The sequence below is a fragment of the Scardinius erythrophthalmus genome, assembly GCF_964197995.2.
Source record: "Scardinius erythrophthalmus genome assembly, chromosome: 23".
NCBI classification, from domain to species: Eukaryota; Metazoa; Chordata; class Actinopteri; order Cypriniformes; family Leuciscidae; genus Scardinius; species Scardinius erythrophthalmus.
In genome coordinates this window covers 14,643,191-14,666,450 of record NC_138243.1, presented here as the reverse complement: position 1 = coordinate 14,666,450, position 23,260 = coordinate 14,643,191, and the positions used below count along the sequence as shown (strand labels likewise).

Sequence of the window (23,260 nt, the reverse complement as noted above, 5' to 3'; positions counted from 1 at the left end):
GTTAAAAAATATCCTGGCTCTTCCAAGGTTTATAATGAGAGTGAATGATACCCTAGATTTTGAAGCCCCAAAAGTGCATCCATCCATCATAAAAGTTATCCGGCTCCAGGGTGTTAATCAATTCCTTCTGAAGCGAAGCAATCCTTTTTTGTATAAACTATAATCACTGACTTCCAGTAACGGCCGTACGCGAGTCTAGTTCTGGCAGAAGAGTGACCTCTCACCCGACGTATGACATGGGATGTAGGTGTACCGTAAGCTTAGGTGAGATTAGATGCCTCTCGCGGTTCAAACAAATAGGGCTGGGCAACAAACTCAAGCTCCTCTTCTCTTATATCGAAATCCTCCGTCATTTCTCTTTAAAAATTCTGGTTTTAGACTTCTAATTTGTGACCGCTATTGATCTCGACTCGTGTACGGTCGTTACCTGAAGCCAGTGATTATAGTTTATAAAGTTATAAATATGGATATTTTTCTAACAAAAACGCATAGCTTTGCTTCAGAAGGCCTTTATTAACTCCCTGGAGCCGTATGGATTACTTTTATAATGGATGGATGCGCTTTTTTGGGCTTCAAAATCTCAGGTACTATTCAGTCCAATTATAAAGCTTGGAAGAGCCAGGATATTGTTTAATATAACTCTGATTATATTCGTCTGAATGAAGAAAGTCATATGCACATAGGATGGTTTGATGGTGAGTAAATTATGGGATAATTTCCATTTTTGGGGGAACTAACCCTTTAATCCCCATCAACACTATGCTGGACTGCCTTCCCCATGCACTTATAATGCTTTAAGCTGATGTGTCATGCTATTTTGAGCGGCGACCCCAGTATGAACAGTGTCAGTGAGTGACAGTGACACAATGATGAATCAGAAGTGTTTAACCTCAAATGTGTAAAGAAATTGAATATGATTATATGAATGAGCGACTTGTTTTCGACATGCCTGCCGTGAGGTCTAAGGTGTTGGATTTAGGCTCCAGTCTCTCAGGAGGCGTGGGTTTGAATCACACTGCTGCCATCACTTTAAAATCGCATTGAATATTGTGCTTGTGTTACTGTATGTGAATACCAGTTCCAAATAAAGAATTAATTTCCAGATTAGGCACAATGAAGTTGCTTTGAATATGGGTCCATTTTTCATCTAATCTAGTTGGTTTGGTCACTGTCTCCCTTGTCTGTTAAGGTCTGGTGACGGTTTTGATAGTTTTGTGTGGCTGGGTGGAAACCAGGACTCGGCCCTCCGACCCATCTGCGACCTGAGGGTTCTGGACCATTTTGTTCGAGAAGCTCGAGATTCTGAAGTTATCATTGTGAAGTTTCTATAGTGATTCACGCAGAATGACATGTTATTTTGAGAAACATCACTTCATCTGTCTCTTGTTCTCTCAGCGAGGTTGCAGAGGTGGCTGTAGAGTGATGAAATCCTACTTTGTTCTTCAGAGTAGTGTTGACTTCGCTGTTTGGGAACATATAGACGTGAGTCATAATGTCTGTTTAAAATGATCAAATACAGGAGCATTATTATATTATATTCTAGTATTGGTCTATTTTATAAACTATTAAAAGGGTCATGAACTGAGAATTCAACTTTTCCTAGATCTTTTGACAGTTAAGAGTTCGTTATAGGCTACTATAAAAATACCCTGTAAGTTTCAAAACTCCAAACTTCCTTGTTATTCCAAAAACTGCTTTTATTGAAACCAAGGCCAGAAAATGACAGGATCTAAAAAGTGAAGACTTATGACGTCACAGGGCCGCAAAAGACCAGCTTTGATCGACAAAGGATTGATACCATTACCTTCCAAAGGATCCTAATGCAAGGAAAGTTTTTTTTTTTTTTTTTCAACAATGTGAATGTCTCAGCAGGGCATTATTTGTTTGTATTCGGTACATTTCACTGTGGATTATTGGTTAAATCAGTCACAATTTCGGCGCAGCTGCTTGCAAACAGACTTTTACGATATGGATCTGCCAGCAATGCCACAAACATGTAAGTAACCATGTTTATTCCAATGCCTGATCTGTGATCAGTGATTTCTGATGTGTAATCAAGTTCAGACAGATAATCTTTCTCTCAAACTCGTTCAATACTGTTTATGCATCAGTAAATCAAGCCAGTGACTAAACAATCAACATCACATCGTTTCTCTTAGTAGGATGAAAATAATCTTATTTAAATTGTTATTAAATTATATACAGAAAGCGATCAAAGAACGCTCCCTTTCCAATCGCCCAACCTGTCAATCACACAGCGCGAGTTTATCTGGACACTTGCCAAAACTTGTTATGAAATCAATGACGCTGTTACACAGCACAACGAAGCTCTTACTGTTTTTACATCGTGTTTGCATTGTTATTTGGCGAAAGCATTTGTGAGAGTGCAGAAACTGCATTGCAATGATGAGATCTCTTCATTCACGCGATCAACAGACTGTCATCTGCTCAATGCTCATCACTGCAACCTTTCATTTGATGGAATAGATTTAAATATAATGCTTTAATCAATAATTTTTCACGATTCGTTAATCTCAATAGATGTAATAGTAAAAACGTGGTAAAAGATTTCCACATGTAATGCTAGCTATTTCATATGCAAACATGTCAGCCAATCACAGTAGTGGGCGTTTAGTCTCACAGCAGACACGCCCCTTCAAACAGAGCGTTCAAATCAGAGGCTAAAATCAGGCTAGGAAAAATGCCTTTTATTTCTAAATTATGACAATTTTTATGTAAAAATCATTCTACCATTATAGGGGCACCCCAGGAAACATAAAATAATAAAATAATCCAGTACATGGCCCCTTTACAGCAAGTGTATTATGTGAAAGCATTTCAAATCATTGATAGACGTGTCCAGGTTCAGGGGCAGGTCATGGAGGTCCAAACTGGACTGTCTCTGCTGGCTCTGAGTACAGCGAAGAAAACAGTGAGCAACTCTTCTCTGGCCAGCACTCTGGATAACAACATCAGTAACATCCACAGCCTCGGCCAGAACCTGCACAGCCTTGATTTACAGGTAAAGTAAGAGTGTCAGAGTGAAGTCTTGTTTCTTCTTGACAATTCTGACATTAACATCTAGCATGAGCCTCTTAGCTAATTTGGCATTCTAGTTAAATTGTGCAAACGTGCAGTCTGCCCTTTAATTCCTCTCTCTCTCTTCTGTTGGCTGCAGTCAAAGCGGCAGCATGATTCTGGGAAGTGCGTTTTGTTTCCCCAAAGCTTGATAGTTCAGTGACTGTGAGGTGAAGTGTAGTGCTGTGCAGATTCATGTCTGTGTGTTTGCACTGCATGCATGTCATAATAGCTGTCCATGAGTGGAGGGTGTTGCAGTAGTAGCATACTAACCTTTTAGGGAACTGGATATTTTAACCTATTTCTGTCATGAAAAATGCAAAATGATTTTTGAAAATGAACAGCTCAGCGCTAGACATGAATTTTAGCCATGATCCTTCAGGAATGATTTCTTACTCTCAATGTTGAAAACAGCTTTGCATAATATTTTTCTGGAAACCGTGATAAATTTTTTTCAGGATTATTGGACGAATAAAAAGTTACAGTATTTGAAATAGAAAACTTTTGTAACATTATAAATGTCTTTAGTGTCAATTTAATGCACCCTAATTCAATTATTTTAATCTTTCTTACCCCAAACTTTTAAATGGTTTTAACACTGATTCTAAGAAATGTTTCTTGAGCACCAAATCAGCTGAAAATTCAGCTTTGACATCACAGGAGTAAATTAAATTTTTTTTTGTTTATTTTTCAGTTTGTGTGTGTACAGTTGTAATCGAAATTATTCAACCCCCTGAATAGAATCCCTCAAAACAGCACAAATCTGCAAAACAGGTGTTGTCTCAAGCACACCTGATGCAACTAATCAAGGGCTTCATTAGTTGCACCAGGTGTGCTTGAGCTAGAACACATGAAATATCTGAACTGGCTAGGCTTGTTGAGTGTCACGTTTGACTGCATGTTAAAAATATGTCAAAAGAATCATCCAAAAAGTTAAAAGAAGATATCATCACCCTTCACAAACAAGGAACATGATACAAAAATATAGCGAAGGCACTAAATGTTCCTAGAGACATCCTTGGAAGCATAGTTCACAAATTCAAAGTTAAAGGGACAGTGGTTACTCTACCTGGACAGAGCAGAACAAAGAATCTATCAACTACTGCAGAAAAACTCTCGAGTGACTGCAAAAGACTTGCAGCAAGACTTGGTGGCAATTGGCACTGAGGTTTCAGCTTGCACAGTAAGATGCGTACTAAACTCATGCCAGAACTCCAAGACATTCACCACTACTGACCCAAAAGCACAAGAAAAGCTCAAAATCATATAAATAAGCTACAGAAGTTTTGGGATTCTGTTCTTGGAGTGATGGAACTTTTCGGCCCTATGGATCATCTGTATGTCTGGAGGAAGAAGAATGAAGCATATGCTGAAAAGAACACTCTGCCTACAGTTGAGCATGACAGTGGCTCTGTGATGCTCTGGGGCTGCTTTGCATCCTGGAACTGGAAACCTGCAGCCTGTTGAAGGCAAGATGGATTCATTAAAGTATCAGAAAACGTCATGCCATCACTGAGGAAGATGATGCTTGGACGTCACTGGACCTTCCAACAGGACAATGAACCCAAGCATATCTCAAATTCAACCAAGGCTTGAATATTACTGAACTGGAGGGCATTGCTAATGAGAAATGGGCTAAGATTCCTCAGAAACGCTGCCAGAAGCTGGTGTCTGGTTAGGGGTTGAATAATTTTGAGACTGCAGAAGTCATTAAAAGTTGCATTTTCAGTTGAATTTGGGGAAACCACTTGAAACATTTGTTGTGTTGAGCTATTTTAATTACTTTTATTTCATTTGCATTGGGGGTTGAATCATTTCTATTACTACTGTATATATATATATATATATATATATATATATATATATATATATATATATATATTTTTTTTATTTTTTTTTTTTTCAAAAACAAAAACTTTTTTTTTTTGGGGTGGGGGGTGGTTGGCCATTATATATATATATATATATATATATTTAAAAATAAATAAATAAATAATAAATAAAAGTCTTCAGTTTTGCAATTCAGATAAAGCAATAAATAAATAAATAAATAAATAAATAAACCAATAAATAAAATGTCAGTTGAATAGACAATAGGGATGGCTAAATAATTGTATGTCTGGAGCAGACTTTGCTGATTTTATTGCATTCTAAATAAGTAATTCAGTCTAATGGGATTTTTCGCACCATAGTAAACCAAGGCCCCAATATATGATTCATTGCCGTCTGTAACAATGAGAATGAATTAAAGGCTGCATCAATATATATCAATCATCATCAGTGAACCATTCCCAGGGTGCTAAAATATAATGAATCATGCTTAAAATATAACACTAGGGTACGATACATGAAATGGGAGGGGTAACTAGCTTAGTAGCCAAAGCCGTTACCAGTAGTTGATTTTCACACTAGAAAACTGTCTTGGTTTGTTTTACGTGTTAATCAGATTTTAGAGCTGCAATCTATCCATTTCATACATTTTTGGGATGATCAATTTTCTCTAATTAATCGGTTCTGTTTCCGCAGCAGGCCAGGTCCACAGTTCTTCCAGATGATTCAGCTCCTGCCAGCTCACAGATGCAGGAGGTCTCCTCTCTCCCAGAACTTCTGCAGGTGCAGAGCAGTTTCCTGCGAGGCAAAGTCAGACTCCTGCTTTCAGCTGCACCAGCCAGCCAGCGGCAAAACAGCTGATTCGAGGAACTGTTCACAACAGTCACGCATACACACAAACCCGGACAAAAACGCTTGATTGTGACTCCTTCCTCAATCATAAAGAGCTTATACTTTCCGGGTGCCGCTCTTCAAATGCTCTATTGCATTTAAAAGCCTGCAGTCATCTAAAGTATGCATCACGTGCAGAGTAAAGCAAAACGGTAGAGACACCTTGACGTATTCAAAAAGGTGTTCATGGCAGAGGAACCTGCGGAGGAACATATCAGAGCCCACAAGTGGACCCGTCGCAGGCTCAAAGGCTCATAGCGGTTTGGCGAACAGCTTGTCCGGCTGTATAAGGCCACCTGGACTATAGTACACGTGAGACACTTTTATTTAATTATCTTTGTATGTACAATTTTTCTACAAATCCATGAATTGTGCTGCTATTTGTTTTGGTTTTTTTTAGGACACGTCCCTCTTGCTGAGATGTGTACGTTTAAGGTACACAGTGTAGGGTTCAGCAAGGTTTGCCATGTGGACGCAACAGTGTGAGGCTGCATATGCTTCCATCTACAGGTCAAAACAACAAGTTTAAATGGAACTGTAAGAATACATAAATAAAATAAGCAAATAAAACCGATTCATATTATTTTTGAAAGTAGACAATTTAGGACAACAACATGCAAAGAAGGAGACAGGCCTGTCTGTATGTTTAATAGCCTTTTTAATGTTGTCCAGTTCAGATACACAACATACAGTGTGTAGTAGCCTGTATAGGAAATAGAAATATGAATTTCATTCTTTAGACCAGTTGCGGTCACACAGTCCCCTCATCAAGCCTTTTTTACGTTGCTGAAATTCAACAAAATGAAACTCAACAGGTGCAAGTCTTTTTTTTTTCTTTTTTTTTTTGGCGACCAAGCATTAATACTCAACAGTTGTGTTTCTCAGTATTTTTTTCTTTAAATCCTCTATAATACATAGGCAACCCAGACAAAAAGTATCACCATGTATGTCTGGTGAGAGTGTGCTTTATATGTCTGTCAGTTGCCGGTAGAATCATCTCTCTCCCTTTATTTTGTAGAAAAATATGAACTGTTTAAATTCTCTACTTTGAAATATATGCAGCTCAAATTCACAACAAAGAGATAAGCCAGAACTCTGTGAAATCCCACTTTCACTCCAACAAAACTCCAATGGTTTGGGAAACATTAAATTTCTAAGAACTTACAACCAGGTAAGAGAAAACAAACACCCCACAGTGTCATTTAGTCCACTGAAGCGTAATGAAGAACACCCAGGAGAATGACTCAAACAGCAGGCCTCTCAAAAAAAAACAAAAAACAAAACGGCTGACTCTAGCGATTTGCATCATATCGCCTTTTACGTGGAAATAAAACGAGCTTCTCCAAATAAACTTTCTCATTTAACTCTCTCCAACTAAATATTCTGATTAGAGCCTTGATCGGTTCCACCCTCCGTTTTTCAAATGAAACAGAATCAGACGCAGCCAGCAACTCTTTTGTCCGCCGCATTGTCGGGCCTTGCAGCAAATTTGACTTCCAAATGCAATTATTCTCATAAAATGCGCTCATTCTTGACTCATATATATCCTCTAATGTGGATTCGCTTCATTCCCGCTTCCCTCAACATTCATTACGATTTAATGTCTTTTGTCAAAAATATCTGTAAACCTTCAAATGAAAATCTAATAGGGTCTTCAGGAGGGATGTGATTGGACGAATGAGCTTGCACCTGTTTTTACAGTGGATACGATTGGCTGTGAACCCAACAATAAACAAAATATTTACAAAGACCATGTCATCTCTTACACTTATAAAAATGTACAGTTTGCATCTTGTGTTTTTCGTCATGGCATGACAGAAAGTGGTCTTGTGTGTTTTTCATCCACCCACCGACAAGAAACTCCAAAAACAAGACAACGAGAGAACAAAAAATGGATGGAGATGAGATCGGTGTGCACAGTTGCTTGCGTTATGGATCATAAATGTATATTTAAGTGGTGCGAGGAGTGATGCCTCGCCCACTGTAGAGTAGTGCACCTCTTCAGGCTGCGTAACGGTAGTGTGTTTAGTTTCTGACCGTCACCGTGGCTCAAACCTGATGTACGAAGCTTCCAGAGTCAGTCTCCAGAGCTCATTTAGAGGCCACATCTGTCCTGTTCCTCATACACACGCGAATGCAAACGGCCCATCTCCCATTTCCTTTCGGCCAGATCGTTCTCGGCACCCTGAAAGAGAGATTTCGGAGAAAAAAAAAACACTTTGAGAAGTGAGAGGTTGAATCAGAAGGTCTTATGGAGACTTGTGACAGGGCATATAACAAGATGTCCGCCTGATGACAAGTGAGCTCAAACTGAGATAATCACTCAAAGGTCAGTGTCAGTGAGGGGGGAGAATGTTCTGGACACGTCATGAGCTCTCATGGGCTCTAGATAAAAGAGAGATACGGAGAGACTCCAGCTGTGCGGGGACGGGCGCAGGTGTTGATCCCGTCGCTCTGGACGTCCAGCTCAGCAGAGTCCAAGTCTTGACGCCGAAACGGAGAGAAAGAGCAACAGCGAATGTTCCTTAACTCAATGTGGCGTAATGCGCGGGTAACTACAGAGGACTATACGAGCGGAGAGAGATAAAAGGGATAAAAAAAGGAGAGGAGAGGATCGTGGATCTGATCAGTCCTTCTCTCTGAGATGAGCTTTGTCGTACGGCTTCCGTAATTATAAATGAAAAAAAGAAGGGAACTATTTATCCTCTTTATTATCGTCAAGAATCAGTTTCATTTCCGGATACGACCATGTATCTACAGAGGGAAAAGAATCTCCAAATGAAGTGCACAAAATATAGCTGATGTAAAAAAAAAAGAGAAAAAAAAGAAAGAGATAGAGAGAGGAAGATAGAGAAGACTATTGCAGAAAAAGACAACAATAAAAAGACAAATAATGAAGAGTCTTGAATCTCAAATGCGGAACAAATTCTCTTCAAGATGTCCATTTTCCTCTTAAAAATAAATCATGCAAATTTCCCAAAGCGCAATCAAGTTATAAATTTAATTATTCTATATCTTTACTTTATATATGTATATATGTATATATATATATATATATATATATATATATATATATATATATATATTTGTAGTAGTTGTATCTAGTTGTTCATTTCTCCCCATAGGCAAATAACAGTGACAGTGCAAAACAAAATGCAAAAACAAACATAAAAAACGAGAAAGAGACCAAAGAAAACAAAAACAAATTTGGCACTTTTTTCTCAATTCTGCAAATTCCTTGAATAAATCCAGTTCAGGCGATTCTCTCCACGTCCGTCCACAAGACTGCGTCTGATTGGACGATGATCACAGTACTTGGCACAAGAATGCTGGTAAAAATTAGATAGTAGAATCTTTTTTTTCATTCATAGCCTTATAAGGTTATCAATAATACATATTTTACACGTATGTTTTCTTGGTTTATAAAACAGTCCGAAGTAGGAAAAACTGTTCTTTTTTGGGGGACTAGAAACAGCTACAGAAGAGCAGAAGACTGTCAGGGAAGAAAAAAAGAAAAAGAAAGAGAAAAACGGCAATGTAACGTGAATAAAGAAAGAAAGAAAAGAAAACAAGAAAAAAGAAAACAGGGAAGGGGATAGCTGCTGTATTGAGTGGGGAAAATGACGTTTCTCCACCCAAAACCTTCTCCGCTACTCAACCCAAGAACAAGAGGAGCAGGAAGAGTAAAAAAAAGAAAGAACAAGAGAGAAACAGTGTGTTCTGGGAGTGGACTTAAAAAGGACAGGAGTGGTGGGTTGGACAGTATCTGTGTAGAGCACCACTCTTAGTACCAGAGGTCTGTGTTCCTATGCGATTGGGGGGGCCTGGTCCCCTCAGAGGGGTCACTATACTCGCGTGGTGGAGTGCTGGTGGGGCAGGGCGTTGTTGCTGTGCCCAGCACTTGGTGCAGGGGCAGGGGGGTAAGTGTTGAAGGCATGGAGGGGCTGCATGCCAGTGATGGTGCTGGGGATCATGGAAAGTGTGTTAGCCGTCATGAGTGGCACATCCTCGGGGGCCCGCCGTAGCGCCAGAGTGTAGTCTGGCGGGCACACGGGTGGTCTCAGGGGCTCCAGGTCGCCAAGGAGACCACGTGTTGGAAGGGGCGTGCCGTGGTCGAGCTCCACCCTCTGCTGCTTCATCTGCAAGGACATTAGCTCCTCCTCCTGGCTCAGTGCCAGGTCGTTATGGGGCGGAGCCCCCACAATGCCGATTCCTGGCGCCGCCCCACGTTGGGGCGAGAGACGACGATGGCGTCGTTGCAGCAGCTCGTGCCGTTTGTCACGTTTGTAGTACAATGCAGCAAATGCCAGTACGTTGAGGAAGAGCAGCGACGCACCCACTGCTACCGTCACGCTCAGCTCCGTCGAATAGTCACGCGTGTCACTCGGGAACGGGAAGCGTTCAGGAGGCTGTTCGGAACCTTCGAGGTCCGGGTCGGGTGGGTAGGTCGAAACCGTGGGATTGCGAGTAGAGCGTGTGCCTGGACTCTGGGGCGTGCCTTTTCTGCCGGGCCGGTGCGGGCCGTCTGGCGGCAGTCGTGTGGTTAAGGAGGTGATGATCTCCTCATGGAGGGTGTGCAGGTGAGGAACCAGCTCAAGCCAGAAGGCAACTTTGTTGGCACGGTAATTGTCCCGGATGCGAGGCTTTAACCCGATGTGGAGGTACTGCTTGTCTTTAGAGCTGAACTTGGTCCAGATAACTTCTTCAAAGCGATTGGGCTTAGTATGGATGAACTTGGTATCCTGCGGCACTGGAATGTTCGGATCACTGGTAAAAAAAAGTTGAAAGAAAGTCAGGACAGAAGAAGAAAATGCATTTGTATTCAGGTCTCATTGAATGAACAAATTCGAACTCTCACCCCGTCTTGGCGAAGTTGGTCCAGTACGTCATCACTACAGCGCTGAGCATGACATCGTTCTTGGAAAAGTTGCAGGGAAATAGATCTGTGGCGCCCACCATGGGAACACCGAACACATAGGGGATCTCATCACCATGTGCTGCGTCTGCCCACTCGGGTCGCGCTTCCGTCTGGCAGTGGTGGTGGAAGGTATAAAAATAAACGGGGGACTGGAACTCGGCATGCAGTTTAGCTGTGGCCACTGCTGGCGCCACCCACTGGTGATCGGTGAAAAGTGCAAGTAGAGTTTTCCGCCGCATGTCACCGTTGTCACGGTCGGCCCAATCTGTGTACATGAACTTTATAGTCTCCCGCAATATGTCTTTACCTAAGAAGGGACAGAGAGATACCAAGAGAGAAAAAGATGGATGTTGGATGATGAAAGACAGAGTTGGTTGACAAAGCAGGGCACCTTGACCCAATATAGGAGACAATGAGACAGAAGCACCCAAGGTGAGGGGTAAAATTAGACTGATTACCTTGAACAACCGCTAAAAGAATGTGTAGTGTCATTTGATGTGTACTCAATGCACATTTATGAAAGATTTTTTTCATCCTGCAGAATCTTCTTTGGAGCACAAAGCAAATCTTTTGGCTGAAATAACTTTTAATAGGTACTCAATTCAGTGCCTGATTAAAAATACTACAGAATCATTTTATTAACATACTTTTTGTTGAATATGTAAATATGACAAATAATGTATTTTAAATGACAACAGAAGCAATAAATGGTCCTGCAAGTTTAGCATACAACTAACAGATAGATACCTTTCAGTGCTGGGTAGTAACTTATTATATGATTATGTAATCAGATTCCAAAAAATAAATACTTGCTCAATCAGAATAGTAGGGGTGTGACGGTTAGTATATAACCGTGAGACCGACGGTTATAGTTGAACACCGTCATTAGAACTCTACAACCGCCAAAACCGTGTTATTAAAATATTTTTTACAAACATTTTTTTATCATAGAGAATGTTTAAATACTAATTAAAAACAATTGTTAACAGTCTGTGTTATTAGTGATCTACGTCGTTTCCAACTGTATTTGAGTCTTTGCCAAGTACCCCCTGACCGGCCGCCAATCATTTGAGATAGAAATAAAAGCTACGACTATGATATAGTGATGTGCCATCATTATGAGATTTATTAAACAAAGGAAAAACATTTGCAATAATAAACATTAGCAATAAACATTTGCAATAATAACAAATGTATCATTACCGTGATCGTGCAGTTTAGCCCTTGACTGGCCCCAAACATGTTTGAAAAACGAAACATATACAGTGTGTGTGTATATATGATGTGTATTACATTTTAGCTCAAAAAACAATTGTAATAAAAGATTGGATCATAAGATGCGCAATATTTCGGGAGACATGGTTTTTACCACTTAATGAAGTTTTGTTTTGTAAATCATCAGACATGATTTTTACCACTTCATTAAGTTTTTCTTTGTAGAAAGCCTTTCTTTAAAACGAATTTCGTTTTGTACAAATTGTATCTTAATTTTAATAAATGTTTCATCAACCAATTTCATGTATTTAATAAATAAAAAGAAAACATAGTAGACAATATAATAACCGCGACATGCAGGCGCGGGTGCGCCGCGTTCACTTGCATTGCATTTCATTGTGAACTAGAGCGCATCTCATCGTAAATGAATGAAACTCAGCGTAGGCCTATGCCTCATACATTAGCATTAAATATCTTTGCTGCATCCTTTCTAGAACAGACAAGGGCTTTCTTGCGGCTCGCATCAGCAGATCATTGCATCGTCCATAGACCGCAAAACAATCAGCGGATGGCGGGCGGGTGCGGCTTTGAAAAAAAAAAAAAAAACATTGGTGCGGATGATGAGATATTAATTTTATTTGTTTAATAGGCGACCAAGTAGCTAATCAATGTTTGCTCGTTTATTCAAACTAAGTTGTCCTATAACAGACGACCTTCGCAACGCCCCAACCACAAAATTGAATAATGTTTCTTTTTTGTATTTTTTATCAGTGTGGTACAAAATTATACAATTCAAATCAATATTATAAACAAGTTAGGTCAAAAGTAATCTAAAAGTAATCAAAAAGTAGTTAAAATATACAACTTAAAATGTGATGTAATAGATTATGTTACTAACTACAATTTTTATCATGTAATTTGTATTCAGTAATGGACTACAATTTGTAAGTAATCTACCCAGCAAATTGCATTAGTTTCCTAGTCTGCCACAATAACATGATATATTTTGAACAGGCATTGGGATCAGATGTTAACTCAGTAACTGCTCTGATGAGTTCAATTATTCAAGGATTTGATTCAAACTAATAAGTGGTAAGTTTGTAAGTCTTTATTAGTGGTTCATTAAAATGAACTGATTTATAAGAGTACTCAGGAATCAGATTATGCTTAGTCTGTATGTTTGTTTTTGAGTGTAGCCAGCATATGCAATGGAATAGAAATCCATATAGTTGTGCCATTATTTTACACTTTCTCTTAAATCATCAAATTATATATATATATATATTTTTTTTTTACATAAAGACAGATGTTTAAAATAATTCTGCATGCATACAACTCAGTGAACAGTACAGTTTATTTTGCCGTTGCACTTTTGATTCAGTGGCGGCAATGGCAGTGCAAACACGGATCTGTTATAGTGCAAGTGTGTCTGTGAAACTCACCATCTGGGTATCCGTATAGGTTGTCCACAAAGTTGGATATGGTATAGTCAAAGGAAGCAGCTGAAATTCCATCCTCACCCTCACTGTCATCTACAAATTTCAGCCCTTCACCCTGGTTCACTCCCAACAGAATGTCGTAGTTCAGGAACTCCCCCTGAGGACATTGCACAAATGTCACCCACAGTACTCACTTTCGCTAATGAACTGTCATGATTATACTCTGGGATCACTCTAAACTCGGGGACCTTGCAGTGTCCAAAATCACACCTGCTGCATGAGGATCTCAGGGTCATCGGGCACCACGTCTCCGTCCACCACTGGTCCGAATGCGATGTGGTAACGGGCAGGTTGGATATCCTGATCCACCAGCTCCCTGAAGCTCTTCCTTCGCAGACAGTCCACCAGATCTGCAGTGTCGCTGTAGCTGCAGCCCACCTTCTTGGCCAGGATCTTGGTGTACATCAGGGGCCGGTAGTTCACTGACCAGCTGGATATGGCGGAGCCACTCTGAGCAATGGCCCTCTGGAACAATCCTGAAACCAGGGCTAGATATAAGCAATGACTAAGAAAAGTCAGATAGCAGGCTATAATATGAGTGAGTCAATGTGGACACTGAGTGTCCCATGACCATGAGCAAGATAAAGCCACTGAATATCTTTATCATCATACAAGGAAGGACAGTGGAACTTTTTTCCATCATTTTTTGCAGTTGTGTGAAACACAAATCAGATTTGATTTCATAATGTGTCATGCATACTCGGGTCCAGATTTACAATGTGGACTTTTGGAGCTGTGCAAACATGGAGGAAGTTTTCTGAGGTCATGCTGGTCTTCAACAGGGTGTAACCAATAACAACATGAACCAGGAGTCATGGGCTCGTTTTAATGTGTGTTTTAAATAGGGCAGGTAGAAACTCTGATGCACTTGAATGAAAGTGAGACAAAGTGAAAACGCTCTGGATGAGCATGAGGAAACCATCTTGGATTCCAGAACCCTGCTGCACTGTTATGTAAAGTGTCCCACGGTTTTCATCTGCAGATTCTGTTATTAATTATTAAAATGTTTCCCCCACCCCCCCAGTCACACATACACACACACACACACACACACACACACGCTATACTCTATTACAAGACCCCCCCAGCTCCAGTTCCCTATGAAATCAATTAAGAATCAGCTCAGCTGCAGTCCAACACTTCTGCATCACACACACATAGTTGTACATGCTGCTCATTATAAATTTGTCTCACATCTCTCCATTTTTATCACACAGCACTCATTATAAACTGGCATCAAATGCAGATGCACGTGTGATCTCGAGATAGCAGTATAAATCAGTCTTACACACACCGCAAGGCAGTGCCAAAAATCAGTCTCACTTTCACACAGCCGCACAATATATCATCAGTGTATTAAAAAATTCAGGACATAGAATAGCATATTGTAAAAACATATAGCATAAAAGGGTTAAAGACTTCAAAGGGTTAGTTCACCCAAAAATGTTTATTCTGTCATTAACTACTTACGTCTGAGATTAATATTTTGTAAATAAAAATGTTTTGCTCAAAATTTATGCTTCATAAAATTGAGGTTAAACCACAGGAGTCACATGGATTATTTTAATTATGTCTTTACTACCTTTCTACGCCTTGAAAGTGGTAGTTGTGTAGCTGTCAATGGAGGGATGGAAAGCTCTCAGATTTCATTAAAAAGATCATCAATTGTGTTCTGAAGATTAACAAAAGGCTTACAGTTTTGGAGCGACATGAGGTTGAGTAATTAATGACAGAAATTGAATTGAAACCTTTTAAAAGAACAGTTCCAAATATCCAAATACAAAAGTAATTCAGATTTTTGAAATGAGCTGAGGGTCAGTAAATGGGTCAATGGCAAATGAGAGCATCCATGATAAAGAGAAAGAAAAAACTTCATATTCAATATACATCATGTTCTTAGAAATGTAATCTTTCTACTGATGTTGGTTTTATATGGTTTTGAAGTAAGCAATAAGGTACTCGAGGCTAGTGCTGTATCGTGAATAAGTCACGGCTGAAGGGCGTTGTTAGGCACGTTGTTAGTGCCTGCAACCCCTTCAGCCGTGACTTATTAACCTTTTTACTGAATAACCTTTTATAAAATGGTTACCACACAACACAAATATTAAAGCCGAAAAACATGTATCTATGCAACTTTCATGAAGTATTATTACTAAATCATTCCTTCTGCTGGAAGAAAATAGTGCCTGACCGTAAACAGCAACCGAAGTTACATACATTATTTTGCCATTAGATGGTCTTTATGAGTGAGTCAGTCATTAGAGAGAAGACTTTTACATTGAAAGCACTCAAACTTGTGAAAACGGAGAAGGAAGATGCAACTGACAAATGACTATAGAGCTGGTAAGTCCCGCCCATCCGTAAAACCCCAAGTGGACCTCTAGGTTGAAAAATCGTCAATGCAAGTGAATGGGAGAAAATAATTATTTTCTGGTCCCGTTTGAATTGTGCCATGAATGTGAACATATGTTGTCTGTGAATTTTTTATATAACTTTTCATGTTACGAGTTTGACAGTATATGGTATGATTCTTCGGCTAGCAGTTGTGGAAAAGACATAACGAGAAAGACTACATGTCGCCTATGTGACGTCACCCCATAAAGTTGACTTACCCGTGGTTTTCGCCAACCTCAGCGATTTTGTCCTCTCCCTGAAAGAAGGCGGTGAAGTGCACCAAAGACACAGCCATGTTTAGCGGGATCCGTGAGCTAGTGTCCGTGTGCGAGTGGTGGTGACGTTTCAAACGCGTCGAAAGCAGCGAAGAGTTGTAGTCTGCAAAGTGCTCTCACACAAAGTCTAACCGTATCAAACTTCTACCCGCTAAATTGTAGCATTCTTTACATGAAAAGTTATATAAAAAATTCACAGACAACATATGTTCACATTCATGGCAAAATTCAAACGGGACCAGAAAATAATTATTTTCTCCCATTCACTTGCATTGACGATTTTTCAACCTAGAGGTCCAGGGGGATTAGCGGCAGGGGCGGGACTTACCAGCTCTATGGGCACGGGAAAACCCCTTAATTGTTAAAAGGACAAGATATCGCAGCGGACATTAAAACTGATTTTTTTTATTATGAATATAAGGACTGACTTGAAGGAAAATGCTATGTCTACTGCAAATGCAGGCACACTCGCTTACTCGATCTCTCACAATACTCTACTGTAGCTTCAATGAACAATATCAATGAGATCAAACATTTGTTTAAGTTGCTAAGAGTGGTTGCTAGGGGTGTTGTGTAGTGATACATAGAACCGTTGGGTGATGTGTTTATCGTGAATAAAACACAGCTATTGACCAATCAAAACCAAGGATTGAAACTAACCGTTTTATAAAAACATTTATACCATTTTCAAGGAAAGTTTAAATTTCTCTAAAATGTCAAGTGATGTAAAAAGTAGCCTAATACATTTTGTTTACACCTTGTGAGTGTAGACAACAAAATATATTTTCAAAGTAAATGTTTTGTTTTAATAATTGAGTTCATGGCTTCTGTTTAATTCAAAAATTATTTTTTTGGGGATATTTTGCAACCTCTCATTTTTTAGAAAAATATTTTATGAGACTTACTGACCTGGAAACTGCTTTTCAAATATTAATTAGAGTGAAGCAGACATGTTAAAAAAATAAATAATAATAGAATAATAGATTGTCAAACTACTTAATAATGTATACTTTTTAAGAATTTTATTCTTTTAAAGAGGCTTGTCTCTTTATTATTATTATATCAGGACAGTTGTATTATGTTGTTCTTGACTTTATGCCACCCTATATAAATTTAAAATTTAATATAGAAATGATTTTTTTTCTCATCATAGAAGAGGTGTGTATTCATGTCATTCAAAGCTGAATTTTCAGCATCCATTACTTTAGTCTTCAGTGTCACATGATCCTTCAGAAATCCTTCTAATATGAAAGTGAACTTTTGATCAATTTAATGAGTCCTTATTGAATGAAAGTATTAATTTATAAAAAAGAAAAGAAAAAGAAAAACTCTTACTGACCCCAAACATTTGAATGGTATTGTATGTATGAATTAAATTTCGAATGCATTACAGAATAAATTAGACACAAATGAGCATCCTAAAATTAGTAAATTAGAGTCATTTTTTTTTGGATGCCCTTCCTTTAAATTATGGAGCTCTTTATTGATGATGATCACAGCAACAGAGGTTCAAACCTTCAGAATGATGGGATAGGATGAGAAGGTTGACGCAAGAGGCTCCGGCCCCGGAGCCAAATATGGTGATTCTCTCTGGGTCTCCTCCGAAGTGTCCGATGTTCTCATTGAGCCAACGTAGAGCCTGAATCTGGTCTAGTAGCCCATAATTCCCCTTTGCAGACTGATCTCCAGTGCTCAGAAAACCTGCGGAGAGCAGGAGAGTTAGACCAGAGAAAAGATAACAGACAATGTCGACCAAAATAAAAACAGCATGATCAATACATGTTGATCAAGATCAAGCACTCTGAGCCTGAGAAGAGCAAAGTGCATTAGTAAAATGAGAGAATGAAATGAGGCAGAGGACTAAAGCTTTAATTGGACATGTTCTTTTAGAACTTCCTGTTCCTACTTGGAATGATTCATATTAATGTTTACAATAGACTTGAATTGATCATTAATAACAATTGTACACTATGATATACTTGTACAAAGTCCTGTATTTTGCATGTTACTGTGTTAACAGATGATCCACAACGCAATGTGCTCAAACTCATCATTTGAATGTCAAGATTAAGAGCTCTTTTTTTCTCATGAGATTTGAGACAATTTCTTCTCTGTTTATCCATGCATAATGAAAAAACATAGTAGGCATTGTTAAATTTATACTTCACAGAATACAGTACATTAGCGTTTTTGAAAGAACATTTTAAGTGAATGATTCAGTGACTGAATCCTTTGGGCCACTTAGTAGTCGCCAACTTGTGATGTTGCCTAGAGGAACAGTGACTGAACAAATGAGTGAAAGAATCTAAACTTATTCAAGATTAAAATCAACCCCATTGCCAGTTCATAAATCTATTTAAAATTTAAAACACAGTAAGTCTCTTCAATTACAGTACTATGAAAGCCTTAGCAGAACAGATTTTAATGTCAAGATTTAGGACACTTTCCCTCATAAGATTGGAGTAAACTTTTATCAAAAATCAGCATGTTTATCGATGTATAACATGAGAAAACAACAGTAGGCATTACTCAGTGTACTGCACAGTATACAGTAAGCAGTACATAAGTATTTTTAAAAGACTCTTAATCTTTGGCTAGGTGAACATGACTGGTGAACAGTGATTGAACAAATGACTCAAACGATTCTAATCATCCCATTGCTAGTTCATAAATCTATTTATAATTGCTCAAAAACACATGTGACTAAAATTACAGCACTATGAATGCTTTAGCAGAACATATTTTCTGTACTGTGAACCTCAGGGATGCTGGGGTGAGTTTGATGCATTAACTGTTATCATCGCTGGTGAGAAGAATTTTATTATCATCTTGTCAAGCCCATCTTTATGACGGGTCTCGCCGATTAGCCAGTTTAGACATTTGGACCGTTGTTCTTTGGTTAGCAAAAGCTTAAGTGCTCACTGCTCACATGCACATACATACTTTAAAATAGGAAGCCCACATACCATAATGGACCTATACAAATTATACATGCTACTGCTCATTAAAATGGACCGTATGTGGCTCTTGAGTCACGGTGTAAATGAGAACTAAAGAGCTTATGTAAGAATGTCTATTTTATTACACTAACTGAACTGGTGATGCACTAAAAACATGATAATGTAGAGAGAAAAAAGGGGAATTTCAAAAATATTTCACATGTCTAAGAAAGCACTCTTCAGACTGTGAAAGAAAGGCTTCCACTGGAATATTAAAAGAAATGGGGAAAAGACATAAAAGGGGAAAAGGAGATAACAATAGACCTATGCTTAAAAGCTACGTGCCCTCAGACCCAATATAAGAGCCAGTGAGTGTGACTGTGTGTGTGTGTGTTTTAGAGAAAAAGAGCAAGTCAAAGAAACTAAGAGGGACGAGTAGAGAAAAAGACAAACTGCCATGTTGTTTTCAGGAGTCAGGCCTGTGAGGAAGACGACAAGCGTCAACATACGGCACATCACATCACAAACAACACACAACAGATCATAAACTTGGCACCTCTACATATAAAAGGCTCTCTCCGTGTGTCATAGATGGAGGAATATACCGAAATAGAGTTCTTTGAAAATGTTCGTTACAGATGTTAAAAAAAAGCTTTTGACGTCTGAAAGTCCCAAAGGATGACAATGACATTGTTTTAAAGGATATCACAGCCTCTGCTACATCCTTTTACATGTTATATAAAATAGTAGCATGTATTCATGACCGCATCATTATTCTAAACTGTTGCAATTGTTTCCATGACAAAATGTATATTTGTATATAACAAAACAGCATTTATTTGAAATAAAACTAACATTATGATACTTTTTTTTTTATCAATTTAATGCCTCCTTGCACAAATTCCACCCTGACTGTTCACACTTAAGTTATATTGCAAAACATCAAATGCAGATCTGTTTTATTTCCACTTTGAAGATTCAGGCGATTTTAAAAACAAAATATGGACCACATACAGCTGTGGTGTGAACATAGACTTCCGTATTGTCTAAACGACATTAATAGGGCAGGTAACTGGATGTGTGCTAACTCACATTCTAAGCGTCGGCCTCACGAGTCAAGGACAACCCCTAGAAAACGAGACAAATTACGTATTCATCAAACTGCTAGATCAGGCCACCACAGGCGAGTCCCTAAAGATGAGTGAAGTCACTGAGTGCATTACAAATACAACTGTAGTGCAAATTAGAGGGGGAAGTGTGGACGTGAGGTCTTTTTATAATGGTTTCATATTAGGTGAGTGTGAATCCTAGAGGTTGTGAATCTGTGGCTATATTCGGAAATGTGGCGCATACTTTGTGCAGTATGCACATTTCTGTAGGCACGGGATAGCTAGATGACCTACTTCACTGGGTATTGTATCCCACAATGCAACCCGCTCAACTCAACCTTCCATATGCAGTAACTAGATTGTTAGTATGTCATTTGGAACTGTTGCTATATTCATAATTCAGCTGTAGCCAGGTTTATTATTGTTAACCCAACCTAAAATGTTAATTGAAATAAAGCAGAAATAAAATAAAATGTAAATATTAGATGAAAATTAGAAATGCAGTCTTGGCTGAAAAACCCTGCCCTCAAATTACTATTTTTAGCTGGAAAAATAAAAACTTAAACTGAACAAACTAAAACTTAACTAAAATAAATTAAACCCAAATAGTAGTATAAAAAACTAACAAAAACATAGTAAAAAAAAAAAATAAAATTAAACCTGAAATGCTAATTCAAAATATTAATAACTGTACTGGTATATAATACAAAAATAACACTGGTAATCACATAGTCCTAACTACATCATGCTCAGTATATACTGTATACTACATAAACAACATGAAATAAAATAGGCTATATAATTGCAACAGCAAACAGTAGTATGCTTTATTGCTGTCACATGACCTCTCCACAACGCATGTTTAAATTAACAGTAGCTATTTTGGTTAAACCTTTTTTTTTTTTTTTTTTTTACATTTATACCATTATGTGTAAAAAAAAAAAACCATTAACTTTTGTCAAGTCTGATTATATAAGCAGTCAAGCAAGTTACAATGTGGGATACGGTATACCACACAGTTGCATAATGCACCTTATGGCAAATGTAGAAGGTCATGGGGGAATTCCATGTATACAGAAAAATGTCATACTGTGCACAATATACATGCATCAGATATAGTAATAGCAGTATGGAAGTATGCTATTCTGAACATGAATGTTGTCTAAACCTACTGTTAGGAGGTAAGTATGTAAACATCTGTGCACCTGGATGAGTGGGAACCCTTGTGTGGTCTGTCAGATGACTGGAAATCTGTGTGTGCAGCACAGCCATTGGATAAAAGGCTGATCGATGGGAAAACGGTGTTCAGGAACTGGTTGCTGAGGGTCGGTGGGTTTGACTGTCTTCAAATTAACCTCCTTCTGTAGCGCTGTTTGCTGTTGCCTGGCAACCAGCTACTACTTCTTTCAAAGGGATGTGTTTTGCGAGTGCGCAGACACAATGGTGAATGTTGCAAAAATGCAGTGATTATCCTAAACTACGGGTTGCGTCCATATGTGTAACGAAATATCATATTACAATTTAACAAAATGATCAGTCAAAGTCTAACCCCGTGCACCGCTCTGATTCGCTCGGTAAGTTTCACTGTGAGCTGAGTGCTGAGTTGAATCTCCTGCAGACTTTGGTGCTGAGAGCAGCAGTTTGGGTCTGGACTCATGCATATGCACCACTCCAGCGAACGGCAGATCGGAGAGGGGGAGAGAGAGAGAGAGAGACAGAGAAAGAGAGTGTTGCATGCCAGGGTAAAAGGGGGATGAGGAGGTGAGAGGGAGATGCAGGGGAAAAGGTTGATAGATAGATAGATAGATGGATAGAAAATGAGGATACTTCCAATAAAAGCTCCAACATATTAGGAATACTTTAAGCTGCGTTGCTATGTGAGCGAACGCAAGCGCCTCGCTTATATAATTAACCCATGCAACATATCTCCATCAGGCGTATGTTTTAACATGACGTGCCACAACTGTTAGAGGTTGTCGACATTAGACCTGTCAAAGTAAACATTATAAACTTGAACATGTGTCTTTCTGAATGTGTGCATGATGATTGATGATTGTATTGAAGCCAATTGCATCGCAATGCCCCGTTCGCTTTGATGTGTTTATGACCTGTTTTGAAGGTCTAAATGCAGCGAAATGTAGTTTGCACCCCTATACCCGAAGTTGAATTTTTCCCCCATGTACGAATCAGTCATGGTCCCACACCAGCTAAGCACCCTCTGGCTCCGCCGTCTATAGTAGCCACACCCCAAACTCAGGCTATAGGTTGAGCTGGAGAGAGATTGACAGTTCTGAGTGGGCCGCCCTTTTTCCACCGCCGGGCCAAACCGTCCTCATTGCTTAACCGTTCCTTTCCATGGTGATCCGGCCCAGCTGGTCTGGATATGGTTTCATTTTCCACTGTGGGGCTGATAACGGAGCTCTTTGGAATGTAATATAAATGTTAGTCTTTGCCTTGGTAACGCAAGTGTTAATAGGTGATATGAAATGTAAGCGACCTCGCTCTGGCGTATGATGATTCATTATTAACTTGTGTTAACTTTGCTCAAATAGTGCGCTTGGCCAGCAACCAAGAAACTGGTAGCCAAACAAAAGACAAGTGACCAATCCTGAGTGGCGACGTCACTACACACATTCTACCAGCACAGTTCAATACTGACGTGAGAACTCCAGGCCGAGAACGGTTTTTGATCGAGCCATGCCGAACCAAGTTCAAAAATATAACTGGAACCCAGAGGCCGTGTTAACGAAAAAATTTCCGTCATTGACAGAATTTTTTTAGCGGTGACGTAAAAATTGAAAGCTGTCCGTCATTTTGACAGATTACACTGAGAGCGATGTATTGTAACTTGTAACTGTAATTCTCACCCCTGTCCACTTGGTGGTGAGTGCGCTCTTGCTGACTATCAAGTTAATGGTCAACGAATAGCTTTTCTGAGTTACTTGACATTGTCTATAAGCTGTTTTATTAACATCTTACTGCGGTCCAAACACTGATTGAGCGATTACATGAGAGACATGATACAGATTTCGGTAAGTTGGACTGTATCTTTCAACATTAATTTTTTTTTATGTTTATTTCGTTCTTTCAATGTTTATTCCGCTTCTCTGAA

General features: G+C 39.0%; 2 protein-coding genes across 2 annotated transcripts in view; one reads left to right on the top strand and one right to left on the bottom strand.

Annotated features, from left to right (window-relative positions):
• Nucleotides 1-945: 945 nt before the first annotated feature.
• Nucleotides 946-5,769, top strand: epob (erythropoietin b; the record flags this gene model as incomplete). The annotated part of the gene is made up of 5 exons (XM_081353883.1): nucleotides 946-959; nucleotides 1,190-1,316; nucleotides 1,396-1,482; nucleotides 2,864-3,022; nucleotides 5,605-5,769. The coding sequence occupies 5 exons, from the start codon at nucleotides 946-948 to the stop codon at nucleotides 5,767-5,769; spliced, it is 552 nt and encodes a 183-aa protein (XP_081210009.1).
• Nucleotides 5,770-9,644: 3,875 nt separating this feature from the next.
• Nucleotides 9,645-23,260, bottom strand: part of nlgn2b (neuroligin 2b) — a gene marked incomplete at both ends in the record, with an annotated part of 50,628 nt that continues 37,012 nt past the window's right edge. Inside the window, 5 exons of the mRNA XM_081353585.1 lie at nucleotides 9,645-10,566; nucleotides 10,658-11,024; nucleotides 13,375-13,528; nucleotides 13,642-13,907; nucleotides 17,616-17,801. Of these exons, the coding sequence (XP_081209711.1) occupies nucleotides 9,645-10,566; nucleotides 10,658-11,024; nucleotides 13,375-13,528; nucleotides 13,642-13,907; nucleotides 17,616-17,801 (1,895 nt within the window). The remainder of the gene's footprint in view (nucleotides 10,567-10,657; nucleotides 11,025-13,374; nucleotides 13,529-13,641; nucleotides 13,908-17,615; nucleotides 17,802-23,260) is intronic.